At 35.4% G+C, this 19766-nt stretch overlaps 1 protein-coding gene and 1 long non-coding RNA gene across 10 annotated transcripts; one reads left to right on the forward strand and one right to left on the reverse strand.

Annotated features, from left to right (window-relative positions):
* Positions 1-5817: 5817 nt before the first annotated feature.
* Positions 5818-6765, reverse strand: LOC144998684 (uncharacterized). The gene is made up of 3 exons (XM_078958420.1): positions 6515-6765; positions 6237-6422; positions 5818-6171 (listed from the first exon to the last, which is right to left on the reverse strand). Exons 1-3 carry the CDS (start codon positions 6667-6669, stop codon positions 5940-5942), a joined length of 573 nt encoding a protein of 190 aa, XP_078814546.1. The 5' UTR covers positions 6670-6765; the 3' UTR covers positions 5818-5939.
* Positions 6766-14952: 8187 nt separating this feature from the next.
* Positions 14953-16969, forward strand: LOC145046841 (uncharacterized). Of its 9 annotated transcripts, XR_013682068.1 has the most exons (5): positions 14953-15309; positions 15526-15574; positions 15709-15740; positions 16285-16398; positions 16524-16969. It is a non-coding gene; the product is annotated as an uncharacterized LOC145046841 (long non-coding RNA). The 9 variants fall into 9 exon arrangements; XR_013682075.1 differs by having other exon boundaries at positions 15526-15636; positions 15709-15757; positions 16285-16969; XR_013682076.1 differs by having other exon boundaries at positions 15709-15757; positions 16285-16969.
* Positions 16970-19766: the final 2797 nt, after the last annotated feature.

Here is a 19766-nt window from a genome sequence, read left to right on the forward strand (position 1 = left end):
TCGAGAACCAGAGATGTTTTTCAGACTTCTTGAAACCGAAGTGTTTTTCTTATTGGATCTTCTACTTGATCATTTGGGTTATGACTAGTTTGAAGATTTGGATCTTATTTTTCAGCCTCAAGAGTGATGACCTTGAAGCCGAAGACCTTTATTAATTAGAGATCCATGGCCAGCATTAGAGATCACAGTCACTTCAGAGTTTCAGAGACATTTCAACATTTGGTTTTCATTATGTTTCATTTTTATTGCCACACTTTCTACTCGGTTACTGTGTATTTTAGCCTTTTATCACTTATTTGCATCTCTCATCATTTGCAAGCATTTAGGAAGAGAATGTTGGAGCATGGAAATGTTCTACAAATTATGAGTGATAGTTAGGTTATTTATTCCCTTTATTGTATTGTTTGGTCTCTCTCTCCTTATAAATATAGAGAGGTGGTCATGTATTAAAAAAAGAGTGCATAAATGTAGTTTCTAGTGTGTGAGAGAAAGAGAGAGAGTGTGTGTGTGGTGGGATCTCTCCCACCAAGGGAGAGTTATCTCTCCCAACCCATGTTCTTCACGTAATATTGTATCTCTCTTTTCTAGTAAAATCATGGAATTACTCATCTCTTTTATGTTCTTCATATTTTATCATCAAATCTCATGATGTTCTTATTATACTACACAAATCGATCGTCAAAATGGGCTACAATAGAAATGAGTGTTACACTTATTCTCCATGCTCCCAACTAAGACATTATGATTTCCTTCACTAGCTTCCAGTCCAATTGATTCCCCCACACTCTTTGTGCTTCATTTCAAAAACGAATCTTTTGTTCTTCTATCATCTCTTGAATCTTTCCAAACAATTTCTCTCTTTTCTTAGCCATCATGTCCACAATGAAAGCTTGAGTTTTTTCTTAACCTCACTTATGTCAATAACCTAATTCACGAATCAGTCAAATAATTGTGATGTTCTAGTTTTCTCCAAGAAGAATGTCTTTGGCTTCAGTTTCATATATCTCAATAGCGAACAATGAGATTCTTTGTGATTGTTTTCTTCCAACTAGAATAAAGAATTCCAAGACAAAATAACACCCTAAAAAAAGTTTAGAGTCTTCTCTAATTCATTGGTATGTCGATTTTTACCATTTTTCTACAAATAGGTTTTTTTATTCTTTTTAGATTGACCATGAATTTTGAAGATGAGGTTGCAGTTGTTAAAGATAAGGTTTCTTGTCCTTCCATGTAACCAAAATGACTATGTTTTTATTATTAATAGTATAGCCAATTGTTATAAATGTGGACATTATTTCCCATAATTAAAATCATTAGGGCTAATGTATTTTTATTTATCTAATGTAATGTAATTGATATTGCTATTGAATGAAATTGGTAATAGTACTAAATATAGTTGGTATTCTACTATCACAGTTATTAAGATCAATAATACAATGCTAGTACCATAACAAAAACAAGTAGCACATGATACCAGTGTTCAAAAGAGAAACTTATGCAAACACCTCATTAATTATTGTCACACATAAGATGTCATATGAGCCAAAAAACCTAAGGAAATTCATTATAAGGATTGAATATGTATAAAACAATAAGAACTTATTTTGCAAAAAAAAAAAAACTATATGTGTACAAACTGAAAAATTAACCTGAAATAGTTAATTATAAAGATTAAATGTCTACAAAAACAATAAGTTAAAAGACTTATTTTACAAAATAGGAAAATCTCCAATAAAATCCTAAAATTTTGGCCTGGTTTACGTTTTAGTCCTAAACTAATTTTTGTTTACGAAAAAGTCCTAAAAATTGGCAAAAGTATGCATTTTGACTCCTTTTGACCGGTTGGAACCGGCAACAAATTAATTTTGGACTATTTCATAAACTAACCTAAAATACTGGGACTATTTCACAAAATGACCTAAAATATTGGGATTTTTTCTGAAAAAAAAAATATTATGACTTTTCTGCAAACAAAAACTTTATTATTATTATTATTATTATTATTATTATAAACAAGTATACTAATTTTTAAATTCATTATTATTAATATTTTTAATAATACATATAAATACACTTAAATAAAAATATATTAAAGAAAATTATTTAAAGGTGAAGGTGGTGGTGATGGTAATGCTTTAAGCATTGAAATCACTGCTTGTATGTCCTCACTTTGTATATGATCATTTCACATTTCTTATTATTGTTTTCAATTCAAAATATTAACACTTAACAATTTAAAAGAAGTTGCCTATTTGTAAAATTATGTATAAATAGTTTAAGATAAAAGGATTTCTCACTTTGTATATAAAATTTCTTAAGGTAGAATGATTTCTTTTCAAATCTAACAGATCCACAATAAATATTTACATTGGTGGCCTATATCAAAATTCGAAAATATTAATTAAAAGATCTTATTTAATAGAAAGTAATATGATTTATTTTCCTTTATCACACTATATCTGCTATGTTTCCAAAAAAACCACAAGGATAAAGTAATGAAAAAGAGCAACACACATGTTGGTAATTCAAAAATACTTACACACAAGACATACACGCATATCACATGCTCACTATTTGTAAACAATTTGAAAAATCAGTAGTTTCTTTTAAATTGTTAAATGCTAATATTCTGAATTAAAAACAATAATAATAAATGTGAAATGACCATATACAAAGTTAGAATATACAAACAGATATTCATGATTTCAAAGCTTAAAGCATTACCATCCACTCAACCTTCACCTTTATAAAATATCTTTAATATTTTTTTAATTTAAATGTATTTATATGTATTATTAATAATATTAATAATAACAAATTTAAAACATAGTATACTTATTTATATTTTTAATATAATAATAATAAGGTTTTTGTTTGTAGAAAAACCCTAATATTTTTTGTTTTTGCAGAAAAGTCCTAATATTTTGGGTCTATTTATGAAATAGTCCTAAATTAATTTGTTATCGGTTTCAACCAGTCAAAAAGGGTCAAAATGCAAACTTTTGCCGGTTTTTGGGACTTTTTCGTAAACAAAAATTAGTTTAGGACTAAAACATAAACCGGGCTAAAATTTTAGGACTTTATTGGAGATTTCCCTACAAAATAATAACAATAATAAAGACAATAATAATAATAAAATAAACTTAACATATACAAAACCAAAACTATGTTGCAAGTCATTTTCCCTTATTTGTATGATATTGTAACTTTATTTCTTTCATCTTTTTAGCCCTGGTGTCGACACTAAGGTGCTGTTTGTTTTTTAGAAAAAACCTCTTCAAACCTCTTACTGCTGCGCGGTGCAGCACGCGCGCATCACTTTTCATCTCGCAGCTGTTTGTTTTTTAGAAGTCTTTTGAGTCAAAAACCTCTGCGCAGGCTCTGTTTGGCGCAGCACTTGTACTGTCTCTTCTAACCTCTTCCAACCTATTCTTCTTCTTTTTTTATTGCTGAAATTTTGATTATATGTTATTAAAATTTTATTTCACATTTTTTTTCCGTTTTTTTTTTTCGTTTATTCTTATTGAATTTATTTTTCATTTTTTTATATTCAATAATGATAATTTCTTGATGAAATATCATTATTTTTTACTAAAATATCTTTATTTTTTGTTGAAATATCATTCTTTTTTACTAAAATATCATTAATTTTTACCGAAATGTTATACATTATTAAATTTTACGTATTAAAAAGCTATTTTCGGTTTATAAAATTAGTTTATTTTAATTTTTTAATATCTGCAGCAGTATGCAGATGTTAAAAAAACAAACAAACTTCTTATTATAGTCTGCAGCTGTTTGGTCCACCTCTTCTACTGCAGAGGGTTGCAAAGGTGGTCCGCAGACTTCATGAATTTTTGCTTCAGAAAATCAAACAGCACCTAACTTAAGTGTCGGAAGGTAGTTTTTTCATTAAATTATTTCTTATAATAATAATTGGTAGGACATTCAACTTGAATGTGTTTAATCTTTGGGTAAATTACAACAATCATCCCTCGTGCATATGTCAGAAAGCGTGTTTAGTCCCTATTTTTAGAAATTAACTCGGATCGTCCCTCGTATGTTTAAAAGTTGCGCATTTGGTCCCTACCGTTAATGGTGTTACGTTTCTACAGTTAAACCATAGGAAAATGACATAACTACCCTTATTTTTATAATTATAATTATTTAAAAAATACACACTAATTTAAAACTAACACACCACCCTTATAGCGAAGGCAAAAAATCTTGTTCCTGTTTCTCTGCACGATCACGTACCCAGCTCGTTCATTTTAGAATGACATAATAAAATCCAGAAATCACGTAATAAAATCCATAGGAAAAACACCAAATTAACTGGTAATTGGAATCAAACCTAGAAATCACATAATCAAACCCAAAACTCAGGAATGAAACTCATTCAGACCGATAAAATCAAACTCAGGAATTATATACCAATTCAAGGATTCAATTACAAAGCATTCAAGGATTCAATTACAAAGCTGAAGTCCATGATTCAAAAAAAAATAATCAAAAACTAGATTCAAAATGCAAATGAAAAAAACAGAAGATTGTCAAAATCAAAATTCTAGCCAAGGTTATGTACCAATGATTTCAATTTCCATTTCTTCATGTTCTTGTTCTTGAAGAAAGTCAGATTATATGTTCTTGTTTTTGAAGAATTACCCTTTCCACCATCCACTTACTGCCAACCACCACCCATCTCCCAGCTTCTCCACGACCCGAACCAAACCAAAATCCGATTCAAGACTACAACAGTCCACAACCTAGAAAAATCATAAAAAATCCCCAAAATGATGACTTAATAATCAAAAGGAAATACTTCAAACTTCTTGAAGGAATAAAATTTGATGAAATCGAAGCTTAAACCTGTGAAATCGGAGCAAAAGTAAACTCGATGACTTTAAAAAAACCTAGGAATTGTCTTCAAAAACCTAGAAATCGTCTTCAAAAGACCAATATTTTGTCTTAAAAAGCCCTATAAATGAAATCGAAGCTTAGACCCATAAATCTGTGCTGAAAGTAAATTCAATGACTAAAAAACCCAAAAATTGTTTTTCAAAAGCCCAGAAGTCGTCTTCAATAAGACCCAAATTTTGTCTTCAAAAACCCTGAAATCGTAGTGTCTTCGTCTTCAAAATAAACCGAGACATCAACCCATATTCATCTTCAGTTTGGTGTACCTCAAACGATGAAACAAAAACATCAAAGAACACATAACCACACACACCTCCCTGTTTCTCTTCTTTGATGATGATGAGGTCCGACAGAGGGCTATCGGAGGGTTGCCAGAGTGAGAAGATGGGAAGGAGAATGATGGCTTCAGGTTTGACGGGAGAGAGAGAGAGAGAGAGAGTAGAGATAAGGTTTATTTATTTATTTATTTATTTATTTATTTATTTTTGTCATTTTAGGTAAAAGATTGAAATACCCCTCTAATGTGGGTCACTTAACAGAAAAACAAACGGTTAACGATGTCAGTGACGAAACATGAAACTTTTAAACATATTAGGGACGATCCGAGTTAATTTTTGAAAATAGGAACTAAACACGCTTTCTGGCGGCATATGCACGGGGGACGATTGATGTAATTTACCCTTAATCTTTTGCACCCGTGACACTATATACCCTGTGTTATTATTCACTTGAGCATTAATACTATTTCTTTTCGTACATGTTAAAAGTTTGCAACTTATAGTGGCTTATATACTTCTTTCTCGTTTTCGATGTTATATTCATCTCAAAGATTTGAAGAGATACAAGCAATCTATTTTGAGGAAACCCTAAAAAAACATTTATTTAATTGTTTCTTCCACATTAAACCAAAACAAAGACTCATATATATTCATATCCACGTCAAGTTTATCAAGTGATATCTATACATCTAAAAATATATCATGCATTTAAGTGTGTTCTTCTACACAAAAAATTACTAGTAATTAATCTTCATCATCATAATCATTCCTGGATCTAAAGAACCTTCTAACGACAGCTGCCGCAGCACCAAGAAGTATAAACAACACCAAGGTATCAAACCCACCGCCGACTCCAACAGCCACACTAGGCCCAGGTGCAAAGTACGAAAACGGCGACCACCCCCAACCACCATACCCATAACCATATCCACCGACCAGTGGTGGCGCAACCCGTGGGTTGATGTAAATATTGGTTCTGCCACCACACAAATAAACATCAAATCACTTTGATATAGAGTATATACAACCACATGAACTTACCTTGAGTTATTGATTCTTGGTGAAGATGAACGAGGGGCCGATTGACTTGGGGCGGAACGGAACGCCTGACCACCGACACGGCCGCCGGATTTTGCTGCGAAAGCTGGATCGATTGACCCAAGTGTTAAGACCCCAGCTGCCATTGTTACCAAAGCAAGCTTCGCCAGTTGATTATTGTCATTAACTCTGAAGGTTCATGGTTTCCCAGAAACAAAAACTATCAAATTAAACAAATTGAAGTGTAATCGAAGTGTTGAGAAATTGAAATTCGGGAGTACCTGGATGAAGATGACTCTGTGGGGTTTTGTGATGGAGATTTGGGGGATTTATTACACAAGATGATGATTGATTTTTTGGGGATTTTGGTTGATTTGTGGGGGGTAGAGAGGAGGGCGTTGGTGAAGAAGGTTTGGTGAGATGATGCTATTGACATCGTGAGGGTTTTGAATTTTGATTCTTGCAAATAAGAAATCGAAATGGATGCTCCAAAGTTTGGTGCTTCTGGTTTTTACAGGATTGTATGTTTTGTTTTCAGGCTTATCTATCTTATGATTCTACTGGCTCCACGTGGCAATTTTATAATGGTTACTTCCAATTATTGTCCCTTGCCTCTAAAATTCATCATACCCTAGAGTCTAGACATTCCTGGATTAAAAAAACGTGTATGAACAATCAACGCTAGTTTATATCATTCGATTATAATATCTTCGTTTTTTTGTGTCGATGGTATGTAGCTCTAACAAATCATATATATATATATATATATATATATATATATATATATATATATATATATATATATATATATATATATATATATATATATATAAACGTATTGTCTACTTCTTGAAAATTAAAAGGTACAAAACTTAATACATCATTTATAATCACATTATGCTTATTGTTACTAGACATAAAGCTTATAGCGCTTCTATTGTTTAATAATAGTAACTTATGACGTTTCTTCTAATTAACTAAAACGTATACGTTTTATTAATTGAGAAAAAATAAATAATAATATTATTTCTTTCATTTCTGTTTAACATCATAGTTTCTCTCAATCCAATACCCATAAACCCTAATCGGAGAGCTGCCATCACTGCTTTCATCCTCATTTCTCCCACACAAGCATCGCATTCGACCTCCATCTCCACCGTCTCTCTTCAATCGCACTGATTTTCCGACAACAAACCCCCACCATAATCCATATTTGCCTCTCTCTCTAACCTTATTTACGATCCAACCCCACCACCACTCTACCACTAGGTCTGACAATCGTGTCGTGTTTGGATTGGCGTGTCGCGGGTTGGCGGGTCAAAATATGTCAACCCAAACACGACCCATTTAAATATACAGGTCACGGGTTGGCGGGTCACGTGTTGGCGGGTTTGGAACATAAACTCATATATAACCCGCCAACCCATTTATTTATACAGGTTCATAGGTTGGCTGGTTTGTGGGTCAAATTTGGGTTCGTGGGTCCGAATTTTAGACATTTAAGTCTTAAACATCCAAATGAAAATTATAAACATTCATAAAAACATGTTACAGACTTAGCCTTATAGGTTACGACTTACGACCTTAGACCATTCACCACGACTCAAAATGTCAAAACAGTCAAATTGTCTATGAATCAATGGTATATATTATATAATACTTATTAAATATTCATACTTGATACATAAATACATTTAAAAATAAAATAATTTTTTTATTAAGAATATAAACGGGTTGATGGGTCAACCCGTTTATTTTTTGAGAAACCCATATATGACCCGTTTAATAAACAGGTTGGCAGGTTGACGGGTTAGCGGGTTGGCGGGTTGAAAAACTCAACCCAAACCCATTTATTTCGTGTCGTGTCGCGGGTCGTGTCGCGTGTCGTGTCGAGAATTGCCAGCCCTATCCACCACTCATCGTTACAAGCACCACAATCGATGCTTCCTTCACATCCGCCACTAACTGATGGCCCTGCTCCAAATCTATCATCAGTGACATGTCTCCTTCAACCAACCCTAACCAACTATTTATCCTTCCTCCATCTCCGCCTTCATATCTACAATTTCAGGGGAGATGCAGTCCGCACTTGGGCCTGCTACAGATGATGTTGTACTTTCTTTTTTAACAGGAGGATGTTTTCTTGATTTCCTTTAATGACGCGTATGGTAATTGAGTTCATTTAGGTTACAGGGTTTGAATTAACTGGATTGAGTTGTTTAATGTAATGTTTGATGGGTTTTTCTTTTTCTACAGGAATTTCCTTAAAGCTTATCATCCTTCTTTTGTTATCTGGGATGACACACTCTTTCAATTTGCTGGTATCTTTTTCAAGACTCAAGCTATATATTAAAAAAGTGAACGATTAGTTTGTATATATATATATATATATATATATATATATATATATATATTGCATTATTCAACCTACAACCTTTGGAAATCGATGGTATGTTTGTTTTTTAAGGTACATCTAATTGTTTTAAAATAGAAAAGTGAAATTTACATTGTTATTAGTTTTAATTTTAATATGATCTATAATATTTTTAATTGCATTTGGTTCATAAGGTCTGTTTATCTACTTGTGGTAAGGATGATTCGATTGGAAGTCTGTGGGCGAGCCTGGATGTGTATGGGAATTCGGAGTGGAATTGGTAGAGATTGTTGAGGAAAGGGTTTAAACCCTGAGTTGCAGGATCTTGTGGATAAGCGGTGCAGGACATAGAAAGGCTACGGTTGGGTGGTCCTGATATTTGATCTCTTGGGAACTTAGTGGGTGGATCGGGTGCAAGGCTGGTAATCTCGGAAATCAGCTAAGGATGCCTAAGTACCGTTCGGGTAAGGGTAATCAGAGGTTACGACACATATTCGATCCCGAAGGAGCGGCAGAGTATCGTCCTGTTTTGGAGAGGAATCGGAATCGAGGTTTGCGCGGATTCAGTTCAGTATTTTGACTCCGTGAAATGGGATTTAGGAGTGTAAGGATGCCAAGGGCATCATAGGCAGTATACCAGGATAACGAATGGGTATGGTTCGATGGTGGCGCAAGCCATCACGATGTATCTCGAGTGGTTCCATCAGTAATGGGACCACAACATGTTGAACCTAGGAAAAGTCAGATCAAGAGACATTGGGTATGGTGTAAGTTTGTACTTGTTCTAGTAGCATTCCTCGTTGCATCGAAGTCAGTTGCGACAGGTTGTCAGCTTGTCATGATCAGGTGGATCAAGGATCGATGGATTCGAGGGAGGAGGCATCGTCAGGGCAGTGATTGTCAGGCGAGGTGTCCTTCGGAGGTCATGTGGGAATGTTGAGTGTGTGTCTCTGGCTTAGCAATCGGAAAGGTATCCAGTGTTTCGGATAGTTGGCAGGAAAGTCGAGACCAGGAAGGTCCCGACCGTTCTTCAGGAAAGATGTCATATGGCAGCAAGAGGAATGGAAGTGACTTCAATGATTTGGATCTTATGAATGGAATTGTGGGTTATTTGGTAGTTGCAGTTGGTCGGTGACTTTTGTTCTTTAAGAAGCATCATGGTATGATGATTAGGAAGTATTCTATCTAGCATGGTCTCTAGAGGAATCATTTTAAGGATGATTCGTTGTGGGCAGTCTGTAGGGGAGACAGACCATCTCGAAGCTTTGGGTTTCAAAGGGAATTGACGTGATCAGGTTGCAAGGAAATCATTCATTTTCAAATTCTAGAACCCGCGAGGGTTGGTTTTGATTGCCTTGGGAAGATTAGACTATCCCTAGGTTTATGGTTGTGGTGCTCAGGTAGTCTAGTTTGTCGGGGATGGTGATGCATGACTTTGAGGACGAAGTCTAGTTTAAGGGGGAAGGGGGGAGTTGTAACACCCTGTTTGAAATTAATCGGTTGGGGCCTCAGAAACCAAGGAGTAGGGGCGATTTGTTCTTTTATGGGTCCCGAAATTTATCTGAAAGGTTTTAGGCTTGGGGTGTCGAGGGGAGCATAGGGCTTCCTGCCACCTTCTCGTAGATATAAAGTTCGTCGGAAATGGACTTGGCGTAAAGGAGTCTTGACACTTAGTATTTATTGCCGATTTTAGCCCCTAATGGAAAATTAGTAGCAAGATGATCCCATGCATGCATGGTGGCTAGCTCGCGAGTACGCCCAGCGTAAGATGTGGTACGCCCAGCGTAGATGGGGAAAATGGTCGAAGGTGATTGGAGATGTACACCCAACGTAAGACCAGAGTCACTAAACCCTAAATTTTAGGGTGTGACACTATATAAAGAACATTACACCCTCTAGTGTCAGCCTCCTTCTCATCCTTTAACCCCTCTACGAAACCCTAACCCTTATAGTGAGAGTGTAAGCTTGTAAGGCCATCTTGGAGTGCATTTTGGTGTTCTTGAAGAGTAGTGATCATCTTGGAGTTTCATTGATCAGGGAAGAGCTTATGGATCCAGGTTCTCCAGCCCATTTGCAAGTCTCAAGAGGTATATAGTTTCTACCTTTTCATCTTATAGCTTGAGATTTAGATTAGGGCTTGTTTGGTGTTTTTATAAGCTTTTGGACTATCTCTTGGGAGTTGGGCAACTCCAGAGCTTAGGGGAGTAGATTTGAGGTCCTTTGGTCTATCCACTTCATAAAAATGCAATCTTGATGAGTATCCTAACCTCGTGCATGGATCAAGACCCTTGGAGAGGTCTTAATGGGTTGTTGAGAGCATATGGAGCATGCAAAGGCTTAAAGTTTCCAACTTTATGCCTTAAGACGTCTTAATGGACCTAGATCTGAAGTTTGATGTTGGAAATCCCGAGTATTAAGCACTTAATGGAAAATTAGCTTAACAGAGGAGTACGTTGGGCGTACATGCAAGTATGCGCCGCGTACACCACTTTCAGTCAGTAAGCTTAGCATACATAAGAGTACACCCCGTGTACTCATCAGTTTTGGGCTTGTAGTGTTTTGGGCCTCGGGTTGGGCGAAGCAATGGACTTTAGATCTTTGGGCTTCAGTGGGCCATCAAGAGTCAGATGTTTTGGGCCAGGAACATGTTTGGGCTTAGGGTAAGACCCATTAAAGGGATTGGGCCGAATTGAGCAAGTTGGGCCATTGGTGGACCACTAGTGGGCTTAGAAAGCCTACTTAGTGTTGGGTTGTATTTTAAGGATTGGGCCTTAGTTTTGGATCATACTCGGCTAGGGGTAAAATGGTTATTTTACAACGATGCATGGATTAAGGGTTATGCTATGGGCCCCAATTTCTAATTGGGTATATGTTTTCAGTGTTGATGGTCAGGAAGTGGTCAGGGCAACAGTTAAGGATTTCTTCAGGAAGCTTCTGCATTCGAGGTGAGTCTTCTCACTATACCAATGGGTCTAAGGCACCAAGACCGGCCCATTTTATGTAAGATGGTATACTTGTTGTGTAGAGGTGTGTGGCATGGTTATGCATTGATATGTGGTAGAGATAGCCTGTATGGCTAATGGTAGAGATAGCATGTATGACTAATGGTAGAGATAGCCTGTATGGCTAAGGGTATTGATAGCCTTATGGTTAATGGTAGAGATAGCTTTATAGCTAATTGATATGTGTTATGTGGTAGAGGTAGCTTTATAGCTGATTGATATGTTATGTGGTAGAGGTAGCTTTATAGCTGATTAATATGTGTATGTGGTAGAGGTAGCTTTTATAGCTTGCATGTTATGTGGTTTTTATGTGGGGTATGCTCTGGGGAACTATAACGATCATTTCCGAGGTATAAAATTTATTTAATTCTTCAGTTTATTTTGGGCCATAATTGAATTATTATTGTGAGTGGACCTTTATTTTGGGTCGAGGTATAAGAAGCTCATAATTCGTACGCAGAGCGTAACCCCCTTGTACGCTGGGCGTACTGCTTAAATGAAACGTGGGGAGGCTGAGCGTACGCGCAGCGTACCTTATGGTACGCCCAACATACGCGACCAGGTGGCAAACCCTAATTTTATGGGTTGAGGCGAATTTAAACCCCATTATAGCCTCCCATTTGGCCTCCTCACTTATCATTCACTCCAGAAAAACCCTAGTTCGTCCCCTTTGCTCCTTGTTTATGTGTGTTTGATCTTTGAGCTTATTTTTGTGAAGAAGGAGAAGAAGAGAAGTGGAAAAAGAAGAAGAACTTGAGCTTATAGATTTGGGATCATCCTTTCTTTTGGCATTCAAAAGAGGTATAAAGCTTCCAACTTTCCTCTTGTAAGTTTAGATCTAGGAGTTTTTGGAAGTTTGGACCTTTATCTTGCAACTTCATTTTTGGAGCTTGGGATTGCTATCCTTGAAGCTCAAGTGTCCCCATAGCAGTAAAGTTTCGATCTTTGTGGCTTATATGGAATCATGCATGAGATCTAGTTGGTTTTATGGAAGTAGAATGTTATTTGTGGAAGTTTGAGCCTTTATGAGACTTGTAAGCCATCAAGTAAGCAACTTTATGGCTTAAGTCATGGAATAAGCTTAGGATCTGGATTTGTAGCTTCTGGATTGGATTATTAAGCACTTAATGAGATGTTGGCTTAACATAGCTGTACGTTGGGCGTACAAGGAAGTACGCGCCGCGTACAAGCCAGCAGCCAGTACGCTTAGCGTACCTTGGTGTGCGCCCAGCGTACGCTACCAGTTTGGGCTTCAAGTGTTGGGCCTCGGTGTGGGCTGGGTTTCAGGCTTAGGGTCCTTGGGCCTTTATGGCCCATCAGAACTCAGTTGCTAAGGACCAAGGATTTAGTATTGGGCTTGAGTAAGGACCAATAAAAGGGTTCTAGGCCCAATATAGCAAATTGGGCCATTAGTGGGCCTATTATAGGGCCATAGATGGACTTAGAAGGAATTTAGGTTTTGGGCCATGTTGTGTCCCACACTATAGTATGGGTAAAATGGTCATTTTACCCATAGAGGAATCCATATTCTGATTTAGTATTTATTTCCCATGATAGCTGGGAAGCAACCGGAGCAGTAGTCAGGGATTTATCATTCAGGAGTTCAACAGTCAGCATCACGAGGTGAGTTTCCTCCCAGTAGGAACGGGTATAAGGACACAATGTCTACCCGTTTAATTAGTAGTAGTTTCCGGACCTCGGTCCGATGCAGTTAGTTCCGGACTTTGGTCCGATGCAGGGGACAAGGTCCTAATCAGTTTCGGACTTTGGTCCGATGCAATTAGTCCCGGACTTCGGTCCGATGCAGAGGGCAAGGCCCTGGTTAGTTACGGACTTCGATTAGATGCAGTGGGCAAGGTCCAGTACATATTATATGTTATTGTATGGTATGTGGTAGTTTAGCGAAGCTCACTAAGCTTTGTGCTTACAGTTTCAATTTTGTTTTAAGTACTTCCGCAAGTAAAGAGAAGGGCTCGGGTTGATGGCATCGCACACACCACAGCTTCAGTTTGTCCTGGGAGTTGTTTTAGTTTTTCATAGATGTGATTTGATACAGTCTTGATACATTTTCTCATGATACTTTGCTATGGTTTTGAGATATTGACGTATGGGTTTTATTTTATGAAATTGACATGATGTTTTCAGTAATTATTAAACAAAAAATTTTTGGGTTGTATTTTTGGGATGTTACAGGAACTCACTAAGCTTCGTGCTTACAGGTTTGTTTATGGTTTCAGGTACTTCAAATTCCAAGGGCAAGGCGTGATGGCTCGGCGTACACTCTCTCACAAACTTTTTGGGGCACTCTGATGTTTGGAATAAAAGTTGTATTTGGCTTATGTTTTGAAAACAATTTTAACTGGATCTCTTAATGTATGACATCATGCTTGTTTATTCTAAAATGAAAATTTTACCTTGAAATTTGGGTCGTTACATAACAACTAAAATCTAACCGTAAAAAGTTCGGTTCAATTAGCTTTTGGTTTAACCGTTTTGGTGTAAAGTCAAATCCGTAGAACATATGTATATTAAACGTGTTTTTTGTGTAATATGGTAGAAATATTTATTGTAACATTTAAAAATAAAAATAGCTTACTATCACAATTAATAAAAAAAACATAAATATAAAATATAAAACTTCAAATGAAATCTTATCCCCAATTCCTTCATTTTCAAAAACTCATATTTGGTTATGAAATGTAAACTTGTATCTAACTCTTTTACGGTGAACAAATTAAAACTCAGCCACATATTTCTCATTTGTCGCTCTAATGTTAAAGCGTACCGGCAACAATGGGGTATGCTTAATCATAAATGATTATACATATATGTATGTTCATAGATTGAGTAATCATAAATGATTATGATAGTTGGTGGCAGAAGACGTGGTGACAGAGATGGCGGTGGTATAAGTAACGGATGTGACGGTGGTGGGGTCAGCTAGTGTCAAAGTTGGTGGTTGTGGAGGATAAAGAAATGGGTGACGTTGTATGTCGTGTCGGTACACAGGAGGGTTAGAACGACAGATGTGAAATACGTAGCTGAGCTTGAATCTCAAGATTTCTATTTTATTTTTAATCTCAACGAACTTTTATTTATATATATATATATATATATATATATATATATATATATATATATATATATATATATATATATATATATATATATATATTATTAAACATATTAGATATTTCTTGATTTTTAAGAGGTACCATTAGAATTACGTCATGTACAATCTTGTTAAGCATATCATCTAAACCGAGTAACTAATCTGCTATATACAATAGGTGGAACACGCTTATCGTTCTCTCAGAAAACCCACTCTTCCACTTCGCCCCACACTCGGTAACTTATAACTTTTAGAAAACCCAGCTGCCCTCAACGTCTCAACCACCGAATGTGTCCACCAACGTCACAAGCTTTCACCATCACCCATTTCTTCTCTTTTAATAAACACAGAAACCCTAGCCACCACGACATTTAAAAGAAAACATCACTGTCGGCAACTCACCACCACCATCATCTCCTTTTTCTGGTGTTAAAAACAATTGGGATAATATCTATAAATTGTTGGGGATATTTGAACCCTTCTGCATAGTTTCATAAACTAAAAGCATCGTTCTTTTCCTTGTTCAAAGATAGGGAACAGACACCTTCATCACAGTTGGAGTCGAGAATTTCTCATATTTTTACAATAGTAAGAAAGTTTTTTTCTTCATTATTGTTTTTGGTTATATTGATTCTATATTTTTCTGTTCACAACTTTACAATGTTAACACAAGTAGTAGCATATTAGACAGTAGGAGATCTACTTTCTCAGTTGTAAAGTAGTTTCGTTATAAGATTTTTATTAGCTTTGGATGTTTTTATCATGTTTTAATAATTTTTTCTTATTTTGTAACTCAATTTGCAGGTTGAAAAGGGTTATGCCGCTAATGAACAAAAAGTCAAGATCAAATAATGTTTGATTATCTCTTACCTTCTAGAAAAACAACTTGAAACCTTTGAAAAAGCCCCAAAGCTCGTATTCTGCTTCTTTATTGTTGTAATCATTACGTAGTTTTAGTTTTTTAATAGAAATGTTGATAATTTTCAGGCTAGAGGATTGTATTGGGCGGTGATGAAAAGGTATGTTAAAGTTCCAGGTTAGAAATTTAGAAGATATGATTACACTTTAATATCTTTATTATCTAAAGGATACACACTTTTGAAATCAAATTCTAAGCATGAAGTATATGATTAAGTGTGTCAATTTAGTCCCAAAATTGAAAGATTTTCATGTTTTACACAAAAAATGTTCATTATAAAAAACTTTTTCAGTGTTTCTTCTTAAGTTCTTTTTTAGATTCCAAACATGGAACCAGGTAAGTCATATGGATGGTGTTTGTGGAAATAAAGAACCATGTAGGTTTATTTGTATGACAGGTTGCTAATTATGTTAGAACCATGTAAATGTATTTGCATGGCATGTGGAAAATTATTCTTTATAGCATCATACATTCATATTTTCTATATCTTGTACATGTATCTTATATGTGTGTATATATGTATTTTTTTTTTTTGGGGGGGGGGGGGGGGTTTGTTGGTTGAACATATAAAAAGTAAGATTACTAAAAAAAATTTAAATATTTGTTTTTCTATTCCTACTTAAAGTTTTTTGTTTCACATCCAGGTTCAAATCGGGGAAGGAGTATCGCCTTCAGCTGCCACAGAAGTTTTTAGAAGAATGTTGTTTAAAAGACTTTTTGAACCGATGTCTACTTAAATGTCTTCGTGTAATTCACATGTAAGTTTTTCTTTTATATGTTGTTTAAAAGACTTTTTGTGTTTTTGTATTCCTACTTAAAGTTTTTTGTTTCACATCCATCTACTTTTTTAACTGATGTCTACTTAAATGTCTTCGCCGTGAAGGCTTAATCCTTTGTGCATCTGTAGTAGGTTGAAGGGTATGATGAGGATGATAAACGGTAGATGGTAATGGAAAGGACACATGGTTTTGCAATGACCATTTTGTCCTTTGTTCTTTATCGCTTTTGTTCCATCCCAAGTAAGAAATACTAATTTATATTTTTTGATATTTGGCTTAATTATCGCTTTCTTTTGAATTCTTTTTCAGGTTTATTTTTATTTAGTAAATTGTAGGGGATTCGTTTTAGATAACTTTCCAAAGAATACAATTTGCTAATAATGTTGGGATTCGAGATTTTATTACTATTACTACTAAGACAAAGCAAAAGGTACAAGCTTTACTTTATGGGGAAAATGTTAAGAAATACAAGTTAAATGCAAGAATGTATTAAATTTGTTTCTATAAGTTTTAGTTTACCCCTTAAAACATATGAAGTTAAATAGAAAAATGACAAGAAATTTGCTTTGTTTGGTGTTGTGTAGTGTGGTTATTTCTATTGTATGTTGTTGTGTATGTGTTAAGTGGTGTTGTTGTGTTTGTCTTAAGTGGTTGTCACTATGTATGTGTGTGAGTGACTAAGTCTGTTATTTCGGCCCATATAAAGATGTAGATATTGTTACTTAGAATCGTAAGTGTAAGAAGTTTGATGTTGGTTTTATAGTCTATCGCCCTAAATGACAATGTTTGCCCATAATCTGAAAAGTAGGCTATATTGATGGATTTGAACGGGATTCACATAACACCAGATAGAGATTAAGGTATTGCCAATACTTCCCTTCAACTCCTTTTTCCCTTGAAAGCAAAGCCTGCAAATTTTTGGTATTTACATTTGTTTTTTAAATTATTTGTACAAAAGTGGTTGTTGACTCACAAATGCTAGACAATTGTTTCCATATGAATGTCTGTTACTTTTACCCTAAGAAGGTAAAAGCGATATCTCGGCCGCTCGATGATTTGATTTGACTTATGTGCCGGGCCCGGTCAGAACTGAATTGATGTGTTCGGTTAAGTTCTATGTCAAATAAATCTGAGATCGAGAAACCAAATGCTAGATAATTGTTTCCATATGAATGTCTGCATGATATCTATACAGAGGATTGTACGATCCCTTATCTAAAGGACAAAATTGATTAGATCAAAGTTTCACAGCGTCTTTGAGAGCTACGATTGCTAATCGGTGTATATAGTTACTAGACTTATCCAAGTGGGAGACTGTTGGAATAGTGTCTAAGGCTACAACTATATTTGGAAAGTACTTGACCCGATTGAGCATGGTCCTTTTGGGTTGCCTTCACCATAGCAACTTGATAGGATGATTTACAATGAGAGTTGAAATATTATAAGGAATAATAATATTGTTATTTGATTAATATAAGTCATAAATTAATTAGGAATTAATTTGGTGACTTAAAGAGAAGGGCTTAAACTGCCAAGTGTATGATAGTTGTACTTTAGGCTGTAATCCCTTATGGATAAAGGGGTGGACGATTTTAGGGGCTTAGGATAGACCTAAAATCCATCCAAGGCTTATCATGAAAGGTATTAGGATTGCTTAGGGCCTAAGTTATCCAATTAGGTTTTAAAGGTGAAACCCTAGGAGCCTTACAAGTATAAATAGACCGTAGGGGTCATGGAAATCGGCACCCTTGTCACTAAAGGAACCCTGGCCGATTTCTAAGTCCCTCCCCACCCTCTCAAATCATCCTCTTGCTAGTTGGTGTTTGTAAGCCATTAGAGGAGTGACAATTATGACTCTAAAGCTCCAAGGACAAGAAGATCAAACACGTTATTCAAGGTAAACTTATAACTCTGATTTCTCTTTGTTATTATGATAGAATAACCATTAGAAGTCTTGGATTCATGCATGTTCAATTAGAGAAACCTAGATCCAAGCATTAGGGTTTGTATGTGCACATAGGAATGTTCATATGGCCAAAACCCATCAGTGGTATCAGAGCCTAGATTGGTTTCAATTGAATTGATGCATTGGTTGCTTGTTTGATGCTTGAAAAATTCGAATTTTGTGTTCCTGCCTAATGAACTCGGCGAGTCCCATAGTGGACTCGGCGAGTCCATTGTGGTACTCGGCGAGTTCGAGCGTCAGAAAGAGCTAATTTCGGGATTTCTTGTTGTTTATCCTTTTGATACTTACCTTAATCATATTAGGTCAATATAAATCCGATTTTAAGATATATTTGAGTATATCCTTGACCTAATTGAAGATATTTGTCAATTAATTAAATATTAGTTTCCTTATGTGATAATTGATTAATTATGTAATTAAATTGGTAAATTGTTTTGCAAGAAATAATTAAATAAATCAAATATGGATAATTATGTGATTAAATGTTAATTTAGATTATTTGTTATTTGATCCCCTATGTTTTGAAAAGTTTAAAACTTGCCCTCAAGTTTTTAAATTTATGTTTTGTGATTAAAAGTTTAATTTAGACAATTTAAATTTCAAACCCTAGAATTTTACGAGTTTAAAATTCAACCCTATACTAATATAATATTACAAGATTTATATATATATATATATATATAATTAAAATGCTAGTCTTACCGTTAGTAGGCCTCATTCACGAAGTCGGTCTATAAGGTGGGTATAAGGTTGTTGCCTATAAAATTTCGCTTAATGGGTGTAGACTCACACCCACCGCTTGCTTGATCGGTGGAGGGTCGTTAGCCGAACGGGTAGGATAGGGCAACCTCATCTCCTCATTAAAAGTATAATATGAAATACAAAGTAACTACATGTTTTTCAAAAATTCCCAATCCTAGTTACTTTAGGAAAAGTGAATTGATGCAATCTCATGAAATTACACTTTGCACCCTTGCTAAGAAGTTAGTGGAGCGTGTGTGGTTTACCGGCACAAAAATTGGTTCTAAGCAAAAGTGGCAAAGGGTGATTCATTGTTTATCATAGTTTGATGGAGTGTGTGTGGTTTACCGGCACATCGAATAGGTGATTGTTACAATAAAGGCACCATGTGAATTTGCATGGTAATTCACACCCACTTTGTGATCCTCGGTATCCCAGTCACAAACAAGAGGGGCATATCGAGATTTAAACATGCCATTGAAAAGTTTCAATGAATCTCATCCAAACCTAGGAATTCTCAATACATTTAAAACTTAAAGTTATGTTTTCATGGTGGAGAATTAGTGAATCGTCATTCACTTACCTTCAAATTGTTTGCATGTTAGATTACGGCATCCCTTTTCTAATATGTAAATATTGT

This window comes from Lactuca saligna, chromosome 5 (genome assembly GCF_052625555.1).
Source record: "Lactuca saligna cultivar CGN05327 chromosome 5, ASM5262555v1, whole genome shotgun sequence".
Classification (NCBI taxonomy): Eukaryota; Viridiplantae; Streptophyta; class Magnoliopsida; order Asterales; family Asteraceae; genus Lactuca; species Lactuca saligna.